Source organism: Dromaius novaehollandiae, chromosome 4, assembly GCF_036370855.1.
Source record: "Dromaius novaehollandiae isolate bDroNov1 chromosome 4, bDroNov1.hap1, whole genome shotgun sequence".
Taxonomy (NCBI): domain Eukaryota; kingdom Metazoa; phylum Chordata; class Aves; order Casuariiformes; family Dromaiidae; genus Dromaius; species Dromaius novaehollandiae.
The window spans coordinates 44,669,922-44,694,131 of NC_088101.1; the positions used below are offsets into that span (position 1 = coordinate 44,669,922).

A 24,210-nucleotide genomic window follows, 5' to 3' on the forward strand; every position below is an offset into this window, starting at 1 on the left:
GTAACTCAACTCCTCTCCAATATGCCCCACTGAGCAGACTGAAAGCAATACTTTTAAATCTCCATTTCAGAATGCATTATTGCAAGCTGGTCCCTTTGCAGCAGATTGCTATGCAAGCGGGTTTTCTTGCTTCTCTTTCAAATCTTTAACAAGTAGTTTGTCTTCTCCAATACAACCCAGAGGCAAATGTGGTTGTCTCTTGAGAAGAAACGAATTCAACACTTACAAAGCAGAGACTTTGTAAAAACAGGCACTGCCAATTGCAACGATTCCATTTAGGAAAACCTCCAGTGGAAACCTGTTGAAATATTTTTGAAGTGTTCCCAAATTAAACATCACAGCATAGTGAAAGAGAATTGGTAAACAGAGAGATAATTTGAGAGAGAAACTGAAACTGCATTTGCCTAGTAAGAATATTATTAAAGATTAGCAAACATGAAATGACAAATCATTAAAATGCATTTAGTTTTAATAACCTATGATTTCATTAGAAACACTGGGGAAGGCTTTATGTGTCCATCTATGACATTCTTTCACCCAAAATACACTGCCATTTTCTGTTTTGCCTTCTCAAAATGTGCTGCCCTCAAACTTCCCTCGCTTTTAGAAAAGCAGTTTTGTTCATTTAGTGGCAAATTTATTAGTTTTAGATAAACTCTGCTGATAATCAAATCTCTCACTCCAGCGGAGAAGCATTTTATTTTTACAGAAACTATTAGTCATAAATATGTTAACTGTTTTCAGCTTGATAAACACATCTGCCAGCACTACACAATCTTCTCCTTAAGATTCGGAAGTAAATTACAGAGGTTTAAGTACAGCAAAATCTTCTAGAACCCTCCAAGACAGGAATTAGTAAACACAGTAGTCTTGGTTACGGATTGCGCTGGAGTAGCTGCCCACGACGGGTATCTGAAACGGACCTCTGTCCCAGCTGTGTGGGGAGGCAGCCGTGTGCGCGGCCCTCAGCTCCCAGCGGCGCCGCACGCAGGCCGCGCCCCCCGCACCCAGGCGCCCGCCCCGGGCGCAGCAGCACCTCGCCCTGCCCTTCGCGAGGCCGGGGCGGGCCAGGGCCCTGACCCCGCCACGGCGGTTGCCGCCCCGCCCCGCCCCGCTCGCTCCCGCCGCCGCCGCGCCTGCGCGCTGGCGCCCGGCCCGCCGCCGCGGTCGCGCGGGCTGGAACCCGGAAGCGGGCGGCGCCGGCGGGGAGGGGCGGGGCGGGGCGGGGACAGCGGGGCCCGGCGGCGGCGGCGGGCGCGGGCGGCACCCGGCGGCTGGCATGGTGCTGGCGGCAGCGCGCGGCGCCCGCGTTGCACGGAGGACGCGCGAGCGGAGCCGCGATGGAGATGCTGCTGCCGCCCGTGTGAGTGCGCGCGGCCCGGCCGGCCGGGGAGGGGGGGCTCCGCTGCGGCGCGCCGCGCTCTCCTCTCGCCCGCGGCGGCATCGGCCCTGCCCGGGGCGGCCTCGCCGGCGGGCCGGGCGGCGGCGGCGGGAGCCGCGGGGCGGCCGGAGCCCGCGCGCGCCTCCCTGTCCGCAGGCGCGGGCGGCGCTTCCTCCTCCTCCCCCCCCTCCCCCTCCTCCTCCTCCTCCTCCTCCTCCTCCTCCTCCCCGTCCTCCTCCTCCTCCTCCCCTCGGCTCCGGCCGCCGCCTCCGTCTGCGGCCCCGTGGCTCGGCAGCCGTGCTCACCGCGCTGCTCCGGCTATCTCGTTAAGCCGTTTTGTTTTTTCCCCCCTTTTTCGGGCGCAGCGGGTTGGGGAAACCGTGCGTCCCCCGCTGCGCCTCCCTGGGGCCCGCTCCGTGCTTTGTGCGCTCCAGCTCCTGCAGCGTCGTCCCGCCTCCTCCGGGACGCCGTGCCTTTGCCCGCTTTGTCGTCGGGGCTCTTGAGCGAGGTGGAGCCGCCTCAGGCGCAGCTTTGGCCTCGCCGGCGAAGCGCAAGGCAGGCCCGGGTAACCCGAGGCAGGTGAAGAGGCCCTCACTCAAAGCAGGGGCCGTACCGCTGACCTGTCTGGGCGCTTCGGTAGCTTTAGAGCAAAACCATCCTCCACCCAGTGCTGCGCCCAAGGGCCTGCGGCTCGGCCGGAGCGGCTCCCCCTGCCCCGGCCCTGCGGCGGCGCCTCGCGGCAGCCCTGGCCGCTGCCCCCCGCGCCTCAGGCGGCAGCGCCGGGGCTGCTCCGCGGTGCGGGAAGGTGCCGCGCGGGACGCCGCCTTCGTGGGCTGGACGGCTCGGGAGTTGGGTTGAAGCCTGGGTCGCTACCGCGCGGTCGGTCCGCGGTGTCGGGAGCGCTCCCTGACGTCACCCATTTCTGCGTTTTGGGGTTTATTTGGGCGCTGGTCCCTACGTGTGTCACATAAGTCGTAACGATGGTATGCGGTCTGGAGGATTGTGCTGGATAGTGTGCTTTTCTTTTTTCTTTTAAAAAACACCCAGAACAGCATCACGTGTGTGTGTTCTGTAACGTGGACTTCTTCTGACTGATGCTGAAATTGCCCTCTGTTACTTGACCCCTTTCTTGTATCCTTTGTATCCTTTTTCAGAAGTGAGTTTCAAAAACTCCTAGCAGTTTGATGTGGAGTGTGGTAAGCTGCTAGTAGTTCCAGTTCTGTAGATGGAACTTGTTTTGTTAACTGTTTTCTTTCAGACGCTTTTTTTTTAATTCCCTTCTTGATTGATGCCGTTTCATGCTGTTTTACCCCCAAATTTTGTCACTAGTTTTGGAATCATGAAAAATAAGGCACACTGTTTTACAACTTGTTGTAGTGCACAGGATATAGACTTCCAGATTAAGGTCTTAATTATCCTTGGATTTTTCTTTAAAGCTTCTTCAGACGTCCTTAAGGAAAAAATTTTAGGTGTGGTAGAAGAGAGATTGGAATTCTGGCAGTCAAAGCACATGTTTAATTTGACTATTCTTACTTCAAGTAAGTAAGATCAAGTTTTTATTTGAAATCAACTCTCTGATATACCAGAGTCAGCTGCCCCATGGACTGACTTTAGTGCCAGAAATACTTCGCCTATTTCCAGTTTGGAGGCTGGGGAATAAAGTTACATAGTATAGGTGAAAACATGACTGATACTATGTGTTTTGTAAGTACAGCAATAATGTAGCTTGCTATGTGAGAACAGCATTGTGGCTGCAGACATGAAACTCATAGGCGTGGCCTGAAGTTTAGATAGTCCTAGCGAATGAGAGGTGTTCATCATTTTTCTACAGAATTTAAGTTTTCTTGCATAAAGAGAGAATTTTCACACTGCAGAGTTTTTCTCCTGATATTTTGGATTTTTTTCTTCCAATTATTTTTTGGAGAGTAAGAAAAATTGAAAGTTTGGTCATTTTTTAGCTTTTCAAAACATGGAGTGGATCAGTAAAACTACCCAATTGTTGTCATACCAATTTACGTTTCATGCCGCTGCTTGGAAAAGACTGAACAACTGCAATTGTCATTGTATGGGCTTTCCGTCAGGGGAGATGAGCTTGAAGCTGCATGAATCAGTAAGTGAGGTCCTGATGGAAGGGCAGAGAACTGCTCTTTTCTAGCACGTGGTGACGACTTTGAGAGACTGATATGATGGATACTTCATTCCGGTAGGAATCTGTACTGGCACCAGGATAAAAGTTTAAGGACCTCTGCTTTTCCTAAAATTTCAGAATTTATTGGAAAGATTCTATGGCATCATCTTCATGTTTTTGTTTATGGAGCTTATTGTTAGCTTAGAATGCCTCTATCAACCTCATTAGTGTTGAGGACCTACTTGTTGCTAGCTAGGGAATTCTGCCAGTGTTCCCTCCCCCCCCCCCCCCCCAATACACTGTTGCTGTTAATAAGGAAACTGAAATTGGCTGAAGTAAGGAATAAGTTGAAGTGTGTTTCCCCCCCCCCCCCCCAAATAATGGGGGATAAAATAGAGCAACAGAACTGGGAGTAGACAGAAGTATTAACTTTGTTCTTTTTTCTTTCCAGATGTACCAAACTTTGCCATCAGAAGCCATTGGATCTGAAAGATGATAATACTGAAAAACACTGTCCTGTTACAGTGAATCCATGGCACATGAAGAAAGCTTTCAAAGTTATGAATGAATTAAGAAGGTATTACTTTACTGTAGACATCTTTCCAGAGTCCATAATACATTTTTAATTTCAATTGCATGTATTAAGTTTGTTCTAAAAATAGAATATGAATTCCAGAATTGTAGCTGATAAAATGAAATATATAATGAAGTGATAGCTGATTGATAATCATGTGATGTAATGGGTACAGTATATTTTTGCCCCTCAAAGTTAGTCAAAACTGGATTTCTGGGACTTGAAAAATACTTGGAGGATGTTGTCAAGGAATTACAGCTATTGATCCTGTATTATATATAGTTGATCCTGGATAGATTAAAAGTGACCTTTTAATTGAGCCTGAGACTCTTAATATGTCTATCATTGATTTTTGCAGTAGTCTGCAGACTGAAAAAATGTTAAAATTTTCCGATCTGGAGACATAGGTCATAGTCTAACAAATGTAAACCAACTGACAGTATACTTTCTTTTCTTAGTTATCTGTTGCATGTTCCCCTAGGAGAAATCAGTGAACTTCCAGAGGGCTACAAATCAGATGCCGAAAATCGCTTTTTAGATAAACCTGTGTAAGACCTTGAGTGATACCACCATCAGTTTCAGCAAAACTGTGAGACTGGTGCTGTTCTTAGCACCCATATTGATTTATTTTGTACAGATGGGTAGGTGAGATGGTGCTGAAAGCTGTGACAGCCGGTAATTAGAGCTCACAACGGAGCTCTGGTAATTAGGGCTCACAACTATCACTGACAGTGCTTCAGCTTTATAGCTAAGAGCAACAATGGAGAAATTAAATAAATAAAAAAATTCTCTAGCATAGACAATACCTGAGGGTGCTAAAAATCCTGTAGCCCATTGTTATTTCCCATATGAGTTTAAAAATTGGAGAGGCTTCATTTGAAGAAGAAAAAAAAAACAGCCAGCAACTGATATCTTATTAAAATATGTCTGTTTCTTTGATCTTCACTTGTTCTTTATGCGTAAACCTTTAATACCATGGTAGATACTGTGATCAGATCAGTGTATTCATCTAGCTTTGACAGTTTCTGCTCTACTGGCAGATTGGAGAAAATCATACATTCTGGCTAAAAATGGTTTAAAACTAGCTCAAAGATTCCCATAGTCTGAGGATAATGAGACAAGAGCAGAAACTATTTTTCCAGTATGTAACAGCTTAGTTACCTGATGCTGGCAGGACATTTATTGCTTCACCTTGCTTATGCCCCTGGCTTTTTCAAGAATCCCAGTAACTGCATTCACTGTCTCAAGGAGTATGATAGAGCACTAGTGGCCATGACATTGTAAAGGTGAGGAAGAGTTTAAATAAAGAAACAATTTCCAGGAATGAATCTTAGATTATAGCAGTTTCAGAAGTACTAAACCTTACCTACATTCTCTGGTGTTGCAAGTAAAACAGACATGATCTTCCAGCAGAGTGCATTGTTGAAGGCTGTGGATTATTTTAAGAATATACTCTAGTTTCCATGGTTACTTAAATTCAGATTGCTGTAGAAGCAATTTGAGGAATTTTGTCTTACATAAATAGTCAAAGTTTGAGCAGGAGCAATGCCATGTAAACCTTAAGTGGGGTTCTACTTAGTAGGATAGCTGACACGTCAGTGTTTAGTGTTGAAAAATGATTTCATTTGAGTACAGCTTCTCTTAAAATGTTAAGTGCTAATTAGGTAAGATTATAAACATTAATATTTGCATTTATTTAAGTTTGAAATAATAAACTGAAATATTTTAAACCTGTTCCAGACTTCATTACTCAAAATGAAGACCTAATTTTAATCGTTAATGATATTTCAGATTTTATTGACTATATTGTTAAAGTGGTTTCCATCTCAGTTCCTTTTATTAGTGTAGCACAAGTAGGTATTTGCCACAGGTATATTCTCTTAAATGTATACAGCTAATGAAGCAATCCTCTCCTGAAACACCTAAAATCCATTATTTTTCAGAGTGCTTAAGTCTATAAATCTATGTTACATTTTTGGCTGCTGCCAAGTTACCTGGTTTTATTGGCTCATAAAAGAGTTTTTCTTTGCTTCAAATTTTGACAAATTTGAGTAATTTTGTCCTTGGCAATTTTTATCATTTCATTACTCACCATCACCTCAACACTGAGTCAGAGAATCATTAGGCTATCTAATTAGTTCATGACATATGAAGAAATTACACTTTAATGCCTGTCTTTGTTCTTCATTATAATTTGCTTTCATCACAATGGAATTTGACCTCACCTACATTGGCTAAAATTCTTATTCTTCTAAATAAGACTTTACTGAAATTTTTTAAAGGTGTGAATAATAACCTTTCCCCCTATATCTCAGTGGAGATTAATCTGCAGGTTGGCAAATGACGTTTTTTGTTCTCATTTCATCTATCAAGATGGTGTACTGCTATGGCTGTGTGCATTCAGTCAGTCTGTACAAGTGAATTGTTACAAAATTGCAGCAGAACACAAGCCTTTCCAAAATAAGTTAGTTAGCCAACATGAAATAAATGTGCTAAGTTGCTGTATAAGCCACAAGATGCTTGCACCGCAGTATATAATTTAGTTTATGAGCTTGTTTGTCTGACTGCTTATTTAGCTTGTCGGCCCCGTAGGGCACATTCACCTAGTGCAGTTCCAGATTATAGATGCATCTGGGCTATCCCCAAAATAAGCAACTGTGTCTATATTGTGCAATGTAGCTAATGAGCTAGAGTTTTGCATTGATGTAATTTTATTGCTTCAGGCTTCACTGTTAGCTTTGGTATCTCTGTGCAACCGCGTATAAAACCTTTTATGTTACTGTTGTCAAGATAAGTGTAAGTGTTTCTGAAAAAGTTGGGTATATGGCTGATGACCTCTTGTTTGTGGCTTTCTGTGTCAACTTTTGTATAATAGTTGTTCTCAAGCTCCTCTGAATTCTGTGTTTCATATGGGCCTGGTCATTGCCTTAAATTATAAATTTTTTTGATAATAATCACATTGCAGGCTAAACTAGTTACTGTAAGTATTAAGAACTGAAAGTAGGGGGGGAAAAAAAACATCCTAAGACAGGGCTTACAGTATGGCCCCAAATGTCAGTTGTGGCTCAAAAAACTGTTGGCATTTGGCCACCACCAGGGCTCCTTACTGTGCTCAAAGAAATTGGCTGCTCACAGAGGCTGAGCATTACGGTGTTTTCTTGGGACCAAGGTGAGTGTCCGAGCAGTTTGGCTGGCAGCTCCAGCTCTCCGTCAGGACACAAACGCAACTGCTCGCACCACGGCAGGCTGCTACTCTGTGGGGCAGTGGCAAACTGTTAGAAGGTCTGCCTTCTAATCATGGTATATATTCAAGAAAAGTAAAAATTTCTAACTTCAGAGTTAATGAGAATAGGGATCACTGGCTTAACATACAGCTCTGGTCCCTGACAAATATGCTCTGTTAAAGCATACTCTTCCCCCCCCCCCGTTGCTCTTGCTCTGAGTTTTGTCAATTATATGTTACTTTTGTAAAGACAGTGCTGGAATAAGGAGGAAATAAAAGGTGGCTATTTAGGTGCTGGGAAACAGCAACCTTTTCTTCTTTTTCTTTTTTTTTTCTTTCCCTCAGAAAATCTGATTATAAAGATTAACAGTTGTGATGGATTTAATTGGAAGATGTATATCCAGTAGCTGTAAACTGCATTGGAAACATCTATGTTAGGAATGGTTAAAAATGAGATATTTCTTCTCTGCAAGAGAAGAGGGAGGAAACATGATGTGTTACAATTACAAAAGACAGGCATGCAAATGAATTTAATGAAGATAAAAATTCAGGCAGAATGTGGAATTAACTAACAAATTCTAAAGTAATTTGAGTAAAAAAAATTGCTATTTTGTACATGAACTGTATATGAAAAATACTTAGAAAACCATAAATATAATCTAGTAATGGTTTTGGACACTTAAGTAAGCATGAGCTTCCAGTGTTATGTACCGAGATCACAACCAAAGTTTGGATTCTTCATAATCTGGAAAGTCTTATTTCTTATCTCAACTTTTTAGTGTTTGTATATATCAAATTCTTTTTTCTATCATAGGTATTAAAAGAGGCTCAGACTTCCAATGAAAAGGTTTATAAATTAGGCTGATATCAATTTTAGTTATTCAGTGCAGAAAACTTTTTATTTATGTAAGAAACAACAATTTAAAGCACAATTCAATTATTTGCTTTTAGAAAGTTCTATGTACCCAAGCACCATCTGTAATCCTACTGAGTAAGAGTCATGTGGTTTTGTAACACATTTAAAAACATTGCTTCATCAACATTGTCTCCTACCTTTTTTTGAGGGTATGAGAAATCGTGTGATATTATATGTTTTTCTACTGTAGTTTGCATATGTAAAACTACTTTCTCTGATATTTCTAAATAGTCAAAACTTGCTGTGTGATGTGACGATAGTAGCTGAAGACATGGAAATTGCAGCGCATAGAGTTGTGCTAGCCGCCTGCAGCCCCTACTTCCATGCCATGTTTACAGGTACCAAATGTTTCAATACTTGCTATCTTCTAATCCAGACCAACTGTGTAAAGCACAGAATTGAATGACTTACGCTTTTTAGGATCTTATTTACAAGTTAAATAATAGGAGGCTTGTGGGGTTTTTTTTTATGAATTTGTTCTCAGTCTAAGGACTTCCTGGCATCTTAATCTTAGTTAACATGCTGAATGCTTTAAAAAGTTTCCTTTATATAGACAAATTTACATATTAAGTAAGCCAGGAATAGTAGAGTTGTTATACCCTTTATGGCTATAATAATCTCACTTGTACAAAAGAAGGTTAAAATAACTTTCATTTGAATTTTGAAGTAAATTATGTCCTTTAACAACTGTTCTTCCCGCTGCTACATTCCTCAGTCCTCGAGTATTCTGGGCTGTCAGTAGATGTGAAAGCTTTCTGTGGCTTTGGCAGCCTATAGCTGGAGTGCATGTTTCGGTATTCTTTGGATAATTCTCTGTGACAGATGTACTATGCATCATTGCCACAACTTTTTTGTGCAGGCTTGATTCTGCCTCTGCTTGCTGCACACTGGCCAAGTTATTGCTCTGTTGCTACAGCAGGAAAGCCTGAGGGCTTGCAAGGCTAAAGTAGGTTCAGATTCGTAGTACTTCCCAATTGGATTTCTGTGCTGTGGATTTAATTCCATGATGGTTATAAATCATGTTGAAATCTTCTTGTGGAATTTGGTGTCAAAGTGCGAACACTACTAAATGCATGTTAAAATTAATTTCCGAAGTTTTTTTATTCCTTCTCAAATCTCGTGCCAGTTTGGTCTTTACTGGTAGTTGTCTGAAATTAAAAGAATTATCTGCAGCATGTTACTTCTGGCCACTAGCTCAGGTTGAATGAGAAATTAAATTCTTGCCACGCCAGTATGCAGGCAAAATGGAGTTTTAATAACTATCCTTCCAGTTTGCAACTGGAAGACTGATACAATTTGAAATACTTTAGTATCCCGGGGAAGAAGCTAATTGTTAGCAAGCATTTTATTGAAACTGAATAGGTATATAATCCAGCATATTCTTGATTTGGTTAATACATGGATATTTTGACACAGTCAGAGCTAAACAAAGAGTCCTAGCAGAAACAAATGCTTTAAGTCGTATGTATAAAATAGCACAGAGCTCTCGTATAAATAGCTATTCCTCTAGCAGGTCTTTAAATTTGCATCTGTGGTTGAGACAAACATTCGGAGCAAGTGATGCGTTCTCTTAATTTTTACTGTTTTGTGTTGAGTTAAAATGAAAACACCTGTTCCCAGTTTCTTTTCTTCACTTTAATAATAGAGAAACATGAGGCTCTTAAGTCCTGTGAAAAGGATTGACTATTGTTGACTTTCACACTGAAAATATTCTTTCTCAGAGTATAGTTCTATATTACACTCTCTGTGGCAGCAAATCCTGGTTAAAGCATTCCTGCTTACCCCAGCTGCTTTTTTCTACACAGAAGTTTGTCCCTTTGGGTGTGCCAATGCAACTGTGTGTGGCCACTCTCCAAATGGCAATGCTGAAATCCTTGTTTTCTTACTTCACTCCGTCCTAGAAAATTTTACTTGTCTTATGTTTTTAAATGCAAGTTTTCATTGATACTCTGTGGTGCAGGGTGTGGGAATGCTCACCTGATGAAAGGCTGGGAAACTTTTAAGTCATTTGTGGAAATGTTTGTGTGGTTACAGTGAACCAAGTCAGTGGAGGTTTCGATAGAATTCCAGGCTGCAAGATTTATCAACAGATTTCATACTACCATTATACACACTTTTCAGCAAGGACCAGCTGTGTTTTCAGTGTATTTCAGCAGTTCTCCACAGACATAATTCTGAAGTTCATTGTAATTATTTCTATGAAAATTGCAGTTGATGCTTCTCAGATGTACTTGTGTTCTTATGCAATAATCTGGAAATTCAAGTAAGCAAATTTGTTCCATTAACCAGCTATAGCCAAAAGGAAAAATGTCTTCCTCCATCCAAGGTTAAACAGTGACTGAAAATACATTAAAAAAAAAAAACACTTTTATGCTACAGGAATACTTGTTCTTCACTTGAAATTAGAAGCTTGTTTTTAGACACATTTGCAAGTTACTTCCATCTTTCTCTGAGTCATTAGGTACTGCCTCCTGTGCAGGACAGGGTATGGCGTTGGCTGTGATCAAACCCTTTGCCTAAGGGTTTGTCTGTTTCCACTTGTTATAATGGTAGAAGTAGCCACTTTAAGTACCTAGAAAGAAAAATGTAAAGTTTAGTAAGTTAATAATGATTGTTTTAAGAAACAAAGGAAAAAAGGATAAGAAGCTAGGGCTGCATATGTCACAAGGAATAACTCTTCTTTCTATATACAGTGAAATTCTTTAGAAATATTTGTTGTGATCCTGAATTGAACACCTTTAAAAGATTAGAGAAAGGATGACAAAACCTCAGCGAAGGGATGCTTCAGTGGCCCTAGGACCTGACCTGGGACAAGGGTGACCTGAATTTAGTTTTCTGTGCTGCCACAGCAGTTATCTTTAGGCAGTTACCTGTTCTCTTCACTTCCATTCTCTACCTGTAAAATTCTGTAGGATAAAATGAAAAACCAAACCCACTTTCCTACATCACTGGTGTGAAGAACCATATTAGTATTTCGGATAACCTTTTAGTAACTTCAGATCTACTGAATGCTCTGCTGCTCCTGCTTGAGAGGCTGGACTAGCTCAGTGCTTTCCTTTCTACGTCACTACAAACTCTGTGGAAACGTTTTGTTGCAGCTTTCCAGTTGTGAAATGAGTTCTTTGGAGCACCGGGTTCTAGACTGAGGATACCTAGCAAATGAACCTCTGGTTTTCAACATATCATCTTTCAAACAAGGTTTGGATCACAAGTGGACTGATCGAGAATCATAATAAGACTGTGTGCCCTTTTAGCATTAAAGGGAGAAGCAACTCTCCTCTTTTGTAAATTCTGGGCTTTGTTGTTAAACAGAGAAGGTGCCTATCTGTGCCTTTAGAAGGCTTGACATAAAATCTGAAAACAAAACTAATGTGCCTGCAGAATATCAAACTCTGTGCTCTCCCACACACATGATTTTCCCAAAGGACCACCTCCACAGAAGCTTGCATAATAAATAACTTGCAGCATGCATGCTCTGAAGATCAATAGGTTTAATCTGTCAGACTAGAAGGAGAAACTTGAAATAGATGACCCTTCAAAGAACATGCTGCAATCATCTTTCAAAAGTGTAGGGAAGTGTTTCAGTGGAACAGGTGAAAAGAGGAAGTTCTGCAGGGGCTGAATTTTACTTTTTTCATGTGGCTCATCAGTGCTTTCCAGAGTGCTAGCAACCATTAAGCAGTAGTATGTTGCTGTAGATGGTCTCCTGCATTCCTTACCACTTAACAGGTTGATTTAAAATGCTATTGAGCATTCAGCTTGAGAAGGGCATGAATAGCAATAATAAATTTCTCATTTGCCAAATGCACTCAGTAAAATGAATTGTTGTCAATCTTAGAGCCCACAGTTAGGATAATGAACAGTGAAAATGTGTATGTAATCCACAGAGAAGTATCAGCGGTGATAGCCATCTTCTTGATCATTATGACCCATCCTGTCTGCCTTTAGTGTTATATGGACTGAATTTGTTACCTCATCAATACACTTTATTGTAGATGCTTAGGGGAAAGAAATAGGTATATATCCAATATATAAGAATAAGAAATGGATGTATCAAAATTGAGATGTACTAAGCCAAAGGTTATATATCTACCAATGTGAGCAGTGTAGTTTGTGTTTCACTTCCCAATGTATAATCAATGAGAAAAGCATTAAATATCTGGGATGACCAGATGTTTGCTTAGTCATGGAGAAGGTTGTGGTCATTACTTAGTGTATCTTTAGGCAATTATTTCAGATACAAAATGTTGCATTTTGAGAATCATCATATTTTAGAAGGCAGAAGCTATTTTGCAGGCCTTTCTGTGAAGAATTAATCTGGAATATGGCCAGTATTTCAGCCTCCACAAGATAAGATCCAACAAGTTTTCCCTTGCTTACCATTTTATCTTAGTTTGAGTTTTCACTACTAAATCAATCTGTAACAGAGGTACAATTGCTAAGGGAATAATAAGTAGGCAAGCAAAGAAATATGTATGTTAATTCTTTTTTGGTGGTAGATTTTTGGGTTTTTTATTTTTTTTGTAAAATCTCTACAGCCTCTGTTTGATATGCTCCTTCAATTAATAATGCAAGAAGTACTTCAGTGGTTTGCAATGCTAGCAAAATATTTTTGTATGCATTTAAAGGGTATTATTTAGGTCTGATAACCATATTTTACTGATATTATACACTGGAGAAAATAGGTCATCTGCAATAATAGTATTAACCCATGTAGCATTCAGCTGATGGTAACTCCTAAATGGAGGAAGGAAAGAAGGAAACTGAATTCTTTTTACAATGGTTTTATTATTACAAGTGATCGCGCACAAAAATTTCTGCTGCAGGCAAGAGCAGTTACTGTTAAATTCTATCTAATTTGTGCTCTGTTTTTATTTAACTTACTTGACTATGAAACTGTATTTTTAGGTGAGATGAGTGAAAGCCGAGCGAAGAGAGTTCGAATAAAGGAAGTTGATGGCTGGACGCTAAGGATGCTTATTGATTATATTTACACTGCTGAAATTCAAGTTACAGAAGAAAACGTACAGGTAAGAGTAAGGATATTTTCTACAGCAGAAGAGATGGAATGTGCAGAATCCTTTGGTTTGCTAATGTGTTTTGACTCGGACATAGGAAATCTCATCTGCAAACTGCAAGTTTTTTCAGACCCCATGCCTACAAAGCAAGTAGTCATACTGCTTAAATTCTGGGCCACATTCAGAGACTACTGAAGTAAGTAAAAAGGGTCAATTGACTTTAAGGACCCTTAGAAACAATCCTTATTTTAATACAATAGAGTAGATGGTCTACTCTGCCAAAAATTGCTGCTGTTAACCACCTCTATACCGTTTCCTGCCTGAGACTTCAGTGCCACTTACTAGTTACTTACAAAGTAGATTTACTCTTAAATGTGAAACTATGTCCTCCGATGTGTTTTGTTTGATTTTTTTTTCCTGCTAATCTAAAAATTAAATTGTTACTTTACCAGCGGCAAACTGTTCAGGAATTTTTGTCTGGTTCTGATTTGGTTTTTTATCAACTAATTTTTAGCATGAAGGCTTTGACCATCCTGCACAAGGAGACCTAATCAGTTTTTCTTATCAGAACTGTTTTAAAAGCCGAGACTTCAAATAGAATAGAACAAACACAATCTTAGGAAAAAAGCTTCAATGCCATTAATGTTTTCTAACTACAAATCCTGAAGATGGGCAAGGTAAACTTTCCCCTTCCCCCCAGTATCTTTTGAGATCTGCCTTGAATTTTTTTTTAAGTTTAATTCTAATTGTTTAACGGGTGGTATATGTAATTCTCTTGTTTTCCTCCTTGATCCTATGCCCTTGTTTCTCTTCTTGCTCAGTGCTATATTACTAGCAGTCATTCTGCTGCTCTTGCAGGAGACAAAAATATGTTACTGTATATGGCATTGGTAACTTCTATTGCAACTGTGCATCCTGAAATTAATTGCATTTATTAAGCACTAGGCTGAAGTTAATACTTTTTATTGGCTGCTGAATCAGGTGTTGTCATCTTAGCTATGTTTGACTGAAGGCTTTGGAATGAGATTTCATGTTACCAACTGGAAATAAAATATCCTACTACTGAACTGCTGTGTTATAGGTCATACCACATGTCTTCAGATTCTGCAGGCTTAATTTCCTGTGTTACCTGCTTCTTAAGGTATTGTTTACTCCTGGTGTGAATAGTGAAAAGCCTGTAGGAAATCGTGTTGTATTTTGGCAATCTAGCAGTTGTACAAATCTCAGTCTCCCTGCAGAAGACCTTTGCAGAATCCAAAGGTGTTAGATTCCTTCTGGTTAACAAGCAGTCTAGTGTGTTGTGGCTGCAGGTCCTGTCTAGGAGGATGCATTTTAGCCTGATGTTGACAATGTTGACTCTCTTCTATGTTCATAGGGAAGAAAAATCGGTCTTCTATTTCTTCCTCATACAAGACTCATTAAAGTCCAGAAAGTTCCAAAGTTTAAAACTCATAAGTCTGATGCAGGCTTTCATTTTCACAGCTCCAGATTAACTGGCTGTTTGAAGATATATCTAATGATGTTGGGGTTGGTAATGTAAATAATGTGACCTGGTGAGTGATATTACAAGTTTGTAGTTTCTTGGGTGCTGCAAAGACAGTTGAGCTTTTAAGTGGCTTTGGATTTATTGCAATAATAGTTGCATTTTAATTTAATATTGATATTGAATATACTTTTAATAAATGTAAAGCTATTCTTCCTTTGTCACCTTCATCCTCTTTGTACTATCAGTACTAAATATGTACTATTTATTTGCATTAGGGTAGAGCTGAACGCTATGAGTAGGACCAAATAAACTGATTCAAGTCCTTTTCTTTAAGTTTAAAAGCCAGGGTAGGAAATTGTTAGTGTGAATTTCTGAAAACTTAGAATCCTAGCATAGACTGTCAGAGCTCAGTTAAAACTGTGTTCTCTCCATAAACATGTTGCATGGTCTGAAGACTTAATCTAGTGCTCAATTTCCTGTCTGTATAACAGGACTAAACATAGCTGGAAGGTATTGTGAAATGTTTTGATGATTAAGAATTCTTGTAGGAATAGAAAACCATGAATACCAAAGATCAATAATATTGTCTCTATAACTTTTTTAGTATTTGGGCTACAGTGCTTAACTGGAGCTTCAGCTTGTAGGTAGCTACTTATGTTTCTTTTATCGGATATCCTTTGTGGGATTTCAAGCGCATTATTCTGTCTCTTCAGGTTATCCACAGTAAGAAGTTGTATTGAATTAATTTCTTACATGTGATGTAAAGTTTCAAAAGGGCATGAGCTCTTTTGGGCCCTTCACATTTAAGTAATGCTGATTTCCTAAATACTTTGGCACTAACATAATTACACTGTGTATTTATAAACACTATAGCCACAGTATAGCCAAGCTTACAAGTTCCTTAACAGGCAGATAGCTATGACCTTCTTTCATTAATGTCTTACTTGATGTAGACGTGAGCAGGAGATTGTTTCCTTAAAGCGCCCTGCAAACTTCTCAGTAAGGAACGTTCTTTTTGTTTTCCCGTTGTTGAGTTCTCATACACTTTTGGGAAAGGAGGAGGGAGAGAAGTCAGGTGTAGCCAGTGAGTGAGTGAAAAACATGTTAATTTAGTGCATGAACTATTGACACTGGAGGCCTGCGACGCTGGTGGTTGTCACTGTGTTAATTAAACATGAAAGAGAACATTTGTTCTTTAATTTTAGTTCAATGTCAACAGCTTTTTTTTCCCCACCATAAGACATCTGGTATATGAAAATGATGTATGTAGGTTCTTCATTTCCTTCTAGTATTTGTTCTTCACTTAGAATGAGTTATTTTATCATTCATCTCTAATGGCAGTCACTTTGCATAATGCTATACCAGTGTTTCTATCATATTTGCATATTATGTCACGTTTTTCTACATACTCAACTCTCTACATTCTTTTTTTTCAGAAAGGAAATTAAATGTCAGATTTAATGCAATATAACATTTTCATAGTTTAAGAAGGGGACATCAAAGTTAATGTTTTCAAAGGGAAAATCAACTTTCTCTCACATCAATTTTTTTCAATTTCCATATAGGTATTAACTACACTCAATGCACAATGTGGGAGAGTTAGTTACTATAAGAAGCTCATGCTTGAATAACTCCCACATTATGCATATGCATTTCAGCATGTATTTAGTCAGCTTTATACCTAGAGCCTCTACTGAGCATAAGTATGAGAGCAGGAACTTGAGGAGAAATCCCTGAATTCGTTCAAGAGCTGTGATGTTAAGGGCTTTAGAAGTCAGTCTGGTTCAGGGTGAGTGGAATGGAATTGCAGAAAGATGATATAAAGTTCTGGCTGTCAGTTATTCCTTTAGGATTCTGTGCTACAGTTTTCTGTTCCCTTGGTTGTGCTGATACAACTGTTTTCTAGACTGCGTTTTAAATTGGATGATTGAAATTATGAAAAAAAAAAAAAGGCCTTTCCCTGATCAGATTTTTTTTTTGAGGTGTTGTTTTGAACCTGAATCTTTCCAAGGTTCTGGTTTATAGCATGGCCCCACCCGTTGTTCACACAATATTGTGGGTTAGTGTATTGAAGTGTGGAAACGTATACCCTTGGTGGAAGTGGACATTTCCCTACTGCCTAAGGAAAGCATTACCTGTAGCTTCACTTTGGACCTGTTGATAAACATGCTATCTTGCTTTTGAACAAGAAGTGTGCACGAGAGATAACAGAAAAGAGAATCACAAATTACACTATTCTTACAGAGCTCTGTCAGAGCTCTGTCTTACAGAGCTCGTCCTTCGCTTTAAAGAATTTGTTAGTTATAGCCAACACAAAATCTCAAATCCTGAATAGGATCTTTTTTAGTATGTATTGTTTTTTGTGTTCAATTTCTGAAATTGTTCAATGACAATGTTTGCACAATAATGAGCATATTATAAACACAGGAACACACAGTATGTGTGTGTATATTTCCTTTGTAACTCTTACGGTTCATACGCCTATTGCTACTCAAAGTACAACACACGTGCTTCTGTGTGAATAGGAGTGTTTTGTCTTAGGACATGGTCATAAGGGTTGACAGCATAGTTAATCTGAGGTGCTCTCAGAACAAAGAGTCCAAAGCAGCAGCTTATTTTCTCGTGAAGTTTTAAGAATTTTCAAGGAAAGCAGTGAGGTATCTGCTGAGTTTATCTGGCAGTCTCAGCTAAATGTTTCTCTAGTGCAGGCATCAAGTAACAGGATATGGGGTAAGAAAGATTTCTATATTTGTATCTCTGATCCATTAGGAAAAGAGCAGTGACCCAGCTGCAGATAACAACTTGCATTCAGAGATTTGTTCTTAATCAGCAAACAATCCATTTCTACAAACAGAACAAATAAGTTAGTGTGTTTTCCTTTATACAAAAGGCTGAACTATATTGCAGCTGCTACATCAGGGAGAAGTCTAAAAGGGCTTTGGAACTACATACTAAATCTTACTATTTAAGTCTCTTATTATTGTTAAGCAGTCCTTGGATAATCATTAATTTCCATTCTGAAAAAGCTGCATCCTGATTTCTAAGCATGTCTTCATTTGATATAAGAAAGCTCAGTTAATAATTTGGTTTCCCCATTTGCTAAATTATAGAAACTGAAAATAGTATTAAGTCAAACAGTGTTAAATGATTCTTCCATGGCACCATTAATAAAGATGTGATAGCCTATGTTAAGTCCTGAGTTACTTGCGTATTATCGTAGAAATGACTGTAGTGAAATAGAAAAAAGGATGGCAGTGGCCCTCATGTTGTCCAAATGTTTTACTGGGGCTGTGGTTCTGTAGTGTGATATTTGGTAATGGAGGCTTGGAGTAGTCTTGCTGCACCTAGTCAACCTTAGGTGCTACTGACTGAACAACTTGCAGGGTTGTGTCGCAACCCAGATCAGGAAAGTGCTCTAGTTCTAAAATGAACAGATACCCCACACCAGAAAAATCCCCAAATTTGTGAAAACAGGTGTACATATTTCTCAATGGGCAGCTGCTTGGTCTTGTCTGTGTCATGGCCCCACAAACACTTGGGCGGGCAGCACTGAGGGTGTGCTAAGGAACCCTGAGGAAGAAGATAAAGTGCGAATAGTGTAGACCATTATTGTACGTGAAACAGTGGCAGTGTTTCTAGCCTAATCATAACAGAGTATATCTAATCTAGCAATGGAAATTTTATAACATCCCTTATGTAGTTTGCTCCAATACCTTTTATAGTTAAAAAGGTAATATCTGACTTGGGTTGTCTTTGCTTTGGATTAGAGCAATTTCTGGTACTTGATTCTGCTGTATTGAAAAGCAACTGATTGCTAGTCTTGTTAGAAGTCTTATGTGTTGAAAGACTGTTGTCGTTGTTCTCTGTTATCTTCTTTTAATATTTTTTTCTTTAGTCTAAACATTGACCTTTCTTTGGAGATGGTATTTTCTAAATCTTTTACAATTCTTGTTGTCCTTCTGGACTCTTCCCGTTTAATCTACATTTACATTTTTAACATACAAAAACTGGACCCAGTGGTCCATCTGAGGCCTGATTAATGCAGACTGGAGTGAAATTGCTAGCTTCTGTGTAAAATAAAGGGCAAGATTCTTTAATATGTAATTGGGTGCGATCTCTTTTCCAATAACATCACATTGACATCAGCAGTTTCTTTAGGCCAGTGGGGGGAGAGAGAGAGAGAATGAGCATATAAAAATATGCCAGTGGAGGGAGAGAGAGGGAGAGAGAGAACGAGCATATAAAAATATGCCAGTGGGGGGGAGGAAGAAGCGGGCGAGAGAGAGGCGAGCGGGGCATATAAAGTCATCATGCAGTGCAGGTCAGTGGGAGAAGGGACTTGTGGCTTCCCCGTAATTTTGGTATGTGCTAATTTCAGTGGTCTGTTTTAAATATTTACACTTATTAATGTAATACTTCTAATACATTGAAAACAGAGCCACTAGAAGTCATAATCTGAATTATAGTAAAGTATTTTTCAATAAATTTAATAGGCGAGAGTTCAATTTTGCAGGAGGAGCTGATCTGTTACAAAAAGGTGCCATTTTGCAAGTCAGTTTTCAGAGTACAGCCATGTGTTAAAATTGATTTAAATCAAAAATGTAACAAAATTAACTATTTCTGTTTTGGTCAACTCATAACCTTGAATTCAAGAAATGCTCAGTGATCTTTTGAAACTCAGCAAGAACAGGAAAGAGTAACCTATTGAAAATTGTGTAAATTTATCTCTAACCTTCTGGCGGGGGGGCGGGGGGCGAGCAAGAATAAAATGTGTGCAAGACTGTTTAAAAGCATTTGAGAAATATGTAGAATATCTTTTGAGGAGACTATTACATAGAATAGAATGCAGACATGAATAATTCATTTTTTTTGTTGAGGAGGACAAAACAAAATATAAGGAGTAAATTTTAGTTGCAGTAGACTATAATAAAAATTGGTGCTATCAGTGTGAAGTTCACATAAATATAGTATCCTGTAAAGAACAGGCATGCTAAAATAGTCCAAATTTAAAGGAAAAAATAAATTCTGTGCAGCATGTAACATAAATTCTTATTCTTCTTAACACTAGGATAAACTTAGGGTCAAAATATTCAAAATAAATTGTTATTTCACATTTGGAAGTGGTCCTCTTGTGATATATCACCTACAGTTTTATGTGGGTGGGACATGTATAATGATCTCTTTTAGGGGCTAACAGTTTCTTCTGAAACTGCTGTATTTCCAGAATATCTGGTTAGGTAATAGCTGGTTTTTTTCAGGTTCCCCTCCTCCACGCCTCTTTCTCGTGATTGTTTCAAATTCCCTCCTTCACTGCCATTTTCGTTAAGGGATGGACTCACTGATTTATTGAAGTTTAATTGCATAGGGGTTCATGATCGTGATGGAATTACCTGTTTAACAAATTACTGCATGTCAGTTGAACAATAGTAGCTGTTTAGGTGTGCTTTTAGCTTCAAGAAAGTATGAAATGACTTAGTATAAGCCAGTTTAAGACTCGCATCGGTTACTTGGTATTTGCCAGTCTTTGAGTACGTGATCAAATTACTATAGCTTAAATTCCAGTAAGCTTCAGAGCAGTAATGTCTTTATATCTGAGCTCAGAGTCAAAATACACCTAGGAATATTTTGATGTTTACCAAGCTTTATTCTCAGAAGAAATATTTTGTGTTTATAAGCTGGTGATTAAACCAGCAGTCTTTATACGAGTGAGCAGCATCGTGATGTATGTAAAGAGCATAAAACACATGCTGCATTTTTTTGACTAGATTCAATTTAGATACCCAACTTAGAATTTCTTTTCAAGAGTTTCCAAAGCCTACCAATAAATTATACCCTTTGAACACTAAATAGCATGTCTTTTCCCTTATTGAATCCAAGGATGCCCCTCACCTCTCAAAGGGATATTTTCAGTTTTCTTTATGAACACTGGAAATTTTTCACTTTAAACAGGGTAGATTTTTCCCTTTTTAAAACCAGAGACTGTCCTTTTCAAGCACATGGTTGGGTATCATAAGGAGAGAGAGTCCATTTAAATATTTGAACAGAGAAGTGCTTTCTGTGTCCTGGAAGTAAGCATGCTGCTGTGTAAGTGGGTGGAAGCAAGAAAAGAAATATTTATTCAACTGAACTGACTGTTGTGAAGCTTTAACTGAATCTTTTATTTAAAACAGAACCTACTTTATGATAATATCATATATGTGTGTTTGTGTGTGTGCGCGCACACACACACACACACACACACACACACACACACACACACACACACACACACACAATTGCTTTGAGTCAAAGTAATGCTGAAATTGGTTCCATGTGAACTTGGCTTTTCAGAGAGCCTGTGAAAGAAATGCCTGGAAAAAAATTGCTACACTTGGTTTAGGAACCTAAAAATGGCAGGAAGGGAGTGAGTTTTATCTGGATATATTTGCAGATGTGCTTTTCTATCCACCTCTTAAGGAGTTTGTGATAATCAGGGAAAGTGAAACAGCTTTATGTGAAAGTGTATCTTGGAGAGTAGTAGTGTGAGGTAGGCTGGATCTAAGCAATTATAGGTGTATCGATTATAATTAACAAATTGCATGTCACTGAGAGACCGACAGAGTTAATATAGGTCCAATACCTCCGCAGTCATGTACTCTACTGAAATGCAATGCTCCCTAAGTAGACTGTATCCTGAATTAACAGTAATCTCTAGTTTCCAAGTACAGTATTAAACAATAGGCAGTGCAGTTTGGCGATGATAACATGGGTAATAATAGCAATGTTTGTGGCTAGAAGAAGTCAAAACCTTCTAACAGATGCAAATAACTTAAAGAAACTGGGTTAGTGCTGTGCCACAGGTTAAATTCCACATCCCATAAGTTTGCATGCTGATTGTTGATAAATACCTTTTGATTACTTTCATTCACCTCTATTTACTGGCTACAGTTGCCCTGTGGAAGCATTTAAAAATTATTTTTCAGAGAATACCTATAGTTCCCATTGAAACTTGCACTATATTATTTATTCATCGAATATGAGTTTGGGGTTATTAGATGTATGTTTTAAGTCAGTGATTTATTTATTTATGTATTTATTTTTTCTCTCCCCACAGTTACTTGCACAGCTTTTCTTGTGTGTCTCCAGAGTACCAGAGAGCCACTCTTTAAAACTTTCTGGGCTTGGTGTAGCTTTGGAAGCCTTACCAGGCAAACACGATCTCCTGCCCGTTTCTGGTGAGAACGGAGCATGGGAGGCTTGTGGCCCCGAGTTCTCGCTGTTTAGCTGCTGCTGTTGGGATCAGACTCTTGGGCCGTATGGAGTGCTGTTCTGAGTCTGCAGGGCTTTTCTTATGAGTTGCTTGCTAAACTATGGACATTTTTAAAGAAGAATGAAGTTAGGTCAGATAATGTCAACACTGTAAAATAGAACAGAATGCATTTTTTCTTCTGGAAAACGCTTCTTTTGAGTGAGGGTTAACTGTTAATTGTTTCTCTTACTGCCTCAAAAAACAGTGAAGCAATATTGCACTGATTTCTTTGGTAATGGCTTTGGTAGTTTGTTTTTTGTTTTTTTTTTAATAAAATGGCTCTCATTTTTATGTGGCATACATTAAAGTGCATAAATATTGTTGATGACAATCTAGACATCTTTTGAGCTGAAATCTGTGAATTTGTACTTCCTGTGACTTAGACTTGACTTGCCAAAAACTCTCAGCTAAGTATACTGGTACAGCATGTAGTTTTTTAGACAAACTGTTAGGCCAAATGTTCATTAAAACTGTCCAGATATCTTTCAAGCTGTTCATATAGTTGTATTTTTCTGAATTTATATCTAATGCCCAAATAATCTGCTGAAATCTGAACATTTTGGACAGCTTTGGTCAACAGCAATTGATAGAGTTGCTCAAAAATGTTTTTTCTTTCCATATAAATAACATGAAATGTTACATTGCCCTCCTGCATAATTTCTCTGCGTCATTTAAACAACAGTGATCTTTGCACTGTGTTCTGGTGCCTCAAATGGGCGTAAGTGCAGTCCTGTTTTGATGGATTTTTACATATGTTAAGACTTGATAATCACCTTGCAGAGTGCGACAACTGCTTGTCATACATGCTTCTGTAGCCAGTGAAGTCTTAGGCATAATAAGTGATCCTCCATGATCTCCTTCAAGTTATTCTCTATATTTCTCTCCAAAATAATTAACTGAAGTGTAAAGGACTGAGTGTTAAAACATGTAATTGGACTTTTTTTTACTACTTCTGTGAGTTCCCTTATGTAGAAGATAATTTGTCAGATAGGACTTTTACAAATGGGATACAGGTACATCGTGTCTTGTCAGGCAGAGACAGATTATGCCCTGACAGACTAAATTGTATCATTTGCCTTAATTTTTAGATGAAATATAGCTGTCAAAAATGTACAATTAACAGTGCTGTCTGTAACTACTGCTTTAATTATGGGACCATGCGCTTATTATCAAGGCTAAAACTCAGGAATGCCAATACAAAACTTTTGTCCTGTGTCTTAAGAGCACTGAAGCATTTGAAGACCATGTGGTGTTTCCATGAATGAAAAGCTATGTAGCTTTACTGCTTGTTCTCTTCCCTGAAGTTTTTGGGTTATGTCCTCATCACAACATTTTGGGAAGTGAGGAAGGAGAAAGGTTGAATGTAGCATATGTTAAGGTCTTCAGGGCAGAGGGTATCTCAGCTCTGATGTTTGCAACTTCATAATTGATAGGGCAGCCTTAGTGTTTCCTTAACAGTCTTTTGTGTGATAATTCATGTGAAATATTTGGAAGCGCCCACTTCTTGATTCAATAAAAGATGAGTAAGGTACTAACTATTGAACGCTGAGGCCAGAGGTTAGTATCCTGCTTAATTCTGAAGGAATTAAAATGTTTGTTGCAATCTTCTGCTCCTCCATGTTCCGTAGTCTCCACCAGTGAATTCAATTTGACCTTAAAACCCAGAAACCTTTTTATGCTTTTCATCATCATATTTCAACTTATCATATTTTTGCTGCCTCTGTGGAGACCTAGAACCTCTTGCCGATAAACAAACTCATTCTTTCTTTGCTAATAGGTCTCAGGCAACTGCATTGATGCTTGAAAGCATTTTTACTTACAGCATTTTATGTAATAGAGCTATTGAGTATCCAAAGCTATTGGTGGATGGTGAACTTCTTATTTCCCTGAGACAGATATTATTAAGGCTTTAGGAGGAGAGGGAGTTCTTTATTAGATGATCTTAACAGAGCTGGAAAAATAAACAAGCTTTTTGTCTTTCTGCATGTCTCCATCATGGCTACAGTGACATTGCTACTAAGTTCTGGGAGCTCTTGCAATTTATGAGGTCATACAGAGTCATTCACGTTAATGTTTTAAAATTATTTGGCTCATCCAAATGACTTCATGATTAAAAAAATCATGAAGATGAAAAATCAGTTAATCCTAATGTGTATTGAAAACACTCTTTATTTGGTAATCCAAACTTTTTTACTA

The 24,210-nt window shown here is 39.0% G+C and overlaps 1 protein-coding gene across 6 annotated transcripts in view; it reads left to right on the top strand.

The window, feature by feature from the left end:
* The first annotated feature begins 1,189 nt into the window (after positions 1-1,189).
* The window catches only part of KLHL2 (kelch like family member 2), a 62,963-nt gene continuing 39,942 nt past the window's right edge, over positions 1,190-24,210 (top strand). For 2 of the 6 annotated variants that reach the window (XM_064510931.1, XM_064510932.1), the window contains exons 1-4: positions 1,190-1,363; positions 3,961-4,086; positions 8,454-8,560; positions 13,131-13,252. In XM_064510931.1, coding sequence (XP_064367001.1) covers positions 1,341-1,363; positions 3,961-4,086; positions 8,454-8,560; positions 13,131-13,252 — 378 coding nt within the window. In that variant the 5' untranslated portion in view covers positions 1,190-1,340. Of the gene's footprint in view, positions 1,364-1,629; positions 1,961-3,954; positions 4,087-8,453; positions 8,561-13,130; positions 13,253-24,210 lie in introns of those variants that run through there. The other 4 variants (XM_026122911.2, XM_064510933.1, XM_026122909.2 and 1 more) reach the window with 4 other exon arrangements.